Source organism: Orycteropus afer, unplaced genomic scaffold (assembly GCF_000298275.1).
Source record: "Orycteropus afer afer isolate SDZICR_OR568_19922 unplaced genomic scaffold, OryAfe1.0 scaffold01070, whole genome shotgun sequence".
NCBI classification, from domain to species: Eukaryota; Metazoa; Chordata; class Mammalia; order Tubulidentata; family Orycteropodidae; genus Orycteropus; species Orycteropus afer.
In genome coordinates this window covers 119,929-121,472 of record NW_006922657.1, presented here as the reverse complement: position 1 = coordinate 121,472, position 1,544 = coordinate 119,929, and the positions used below count along the sequence as shown (strand labels likewise).

Genomic DNA, 1,544 nt, shown 5'->3' with positions numbered 1-1,544 from the left:
AATGTCTTTGGCAGTCAACATTTTTTAGACCTGGGTCTCTACAGTGGTTGTGTGTGCAGACAGGTGCCAAGCACAGAAACAATGAGGACAGAGCTCTAAGCAGTATAGTGTGAGGGTTAAGTTCAGCCAAGTAATAGTTCAGGAGGTACTGGGGTATTAGGGTCTCAAGTGTGTACAGTTGTAAATTTACATGATTTACTTATGAATTTCTTAAGCATAAAATACAGACACTGTTCTGGATGCCTGTACACTTGTTTTGTTTATCTTTCTTCTCTTATTTTTCAAAATCTACCTAAGGTACATGGAGCCACAAAATCTAACAGGTGTCTCAGAATTTATTCTGCTGGGTGTTTCTGAGGATCCAGAACCTCAGTCTCTGATCTTTGGGTTGTTCCTGTCCATGTACCTGATCACTCTTTCTGGGAACCTGCTCATCCTCCTGGCTGTCAGCTCAGATCCCCACCTCCACACACCCATGTACTTCTTCCTCTCCAACCTGTCCTTGGCTGACATTGGTTTCGTCTCCACCACAATCCCAAAGATGTTGGTGAACATACAGACACAGAGCAAATCCATCACTTACGTGGACTGCCTAACACAAATGTCCTTCCTTTTTTTCTTTGGATGTCTGGACAGTCTGTTCCTCACTGTGATGGCTTATGACCGACTTGTGGCCATCTGCTACCCTCTGCACTACACAGTCATCATGAACCCCCGCCTCTGTGGCTTGCTAGTTTTGGTATCTATTTGCATTTGCCTCTTCTACTCCCAGATGCCAATTTCATTGTTGTCACAGGTTACATTCTGCACAGATGTGGAAATCCCGAGTTTCTTCTGTGACCTTCCTCAACTCTTTAACCTGGCCTGCTCTGACACCTCCACCAATATCATATTACTCTATTGTATCAGTGCCATCTTTGGTGGTGTCCCAGTCTCAGGGATCATTTACTCTTATATGCGAATTGTCTCCTCTATTCTGAGAGTCTCAACTTCAGGTGGGAAATATAAAGCCTTTTCCACCTGTGGCTCTCACCTGTCTGTTGTTTGCTTATTTTATGGAACAGGCTTTGGAGTGTACATCAGTTCAACTGTCTCGTCTTTTGCAAAGAAGAGTGTAGTGGGTTCAGTGCTGTACACCGTGGTCACCCCCATGCTGAATCCCTTCATCTACAGCCTGAGGAACAATGATATCAAGAAAGTTATTCGGAGGTTTCTCTGCAGAAGAGCCAAATCTTAACACCTGTGCAAAATTTTTTGATGTGTGATTTCAAAATTATCACACAGCACAACACATTAAAAACTGAAATCATGTCTCTTTTGGTACATAAGTTTTGTAGGTCTGATGGGCTTCAATCTTGGGTTTTCTATCTGAACATTGCTTCCTGTGTCATGTCTTTGATACAATTTTGGGAGCATTCTGGAATAGGTCAATCTATATGATCAAATTCCATTATAGCTACAGAGACTTCCATAGATCTGTACATGTGGTCCAAGCTTCCTGATGCACAATTCTAGTTTTATGTATTTATGATAATCATCCTTTA

General features: G+C 42.2%; 1 protein-coding gene across 1 annotated transcript; it reads left to right on the top strand.

Moving 5' to 3' along the window:
* Positions 1–301: 301 nt before the first annotated feature.
* On the top strand, positions 302–1,237 carry LOC103212699 (olfactory receptor 18-like). The gene has a single exon (XM_007958662.1). It carries the CDS (start codon positions 302–304, stop codon positions 1,235–1,237), a length of 936 nt encoding a protein of 311 aa, XP_007956853.1.
* The last annotated feature ends 307 nt before the right edge of the window (positions 1,238–1,544 follow it).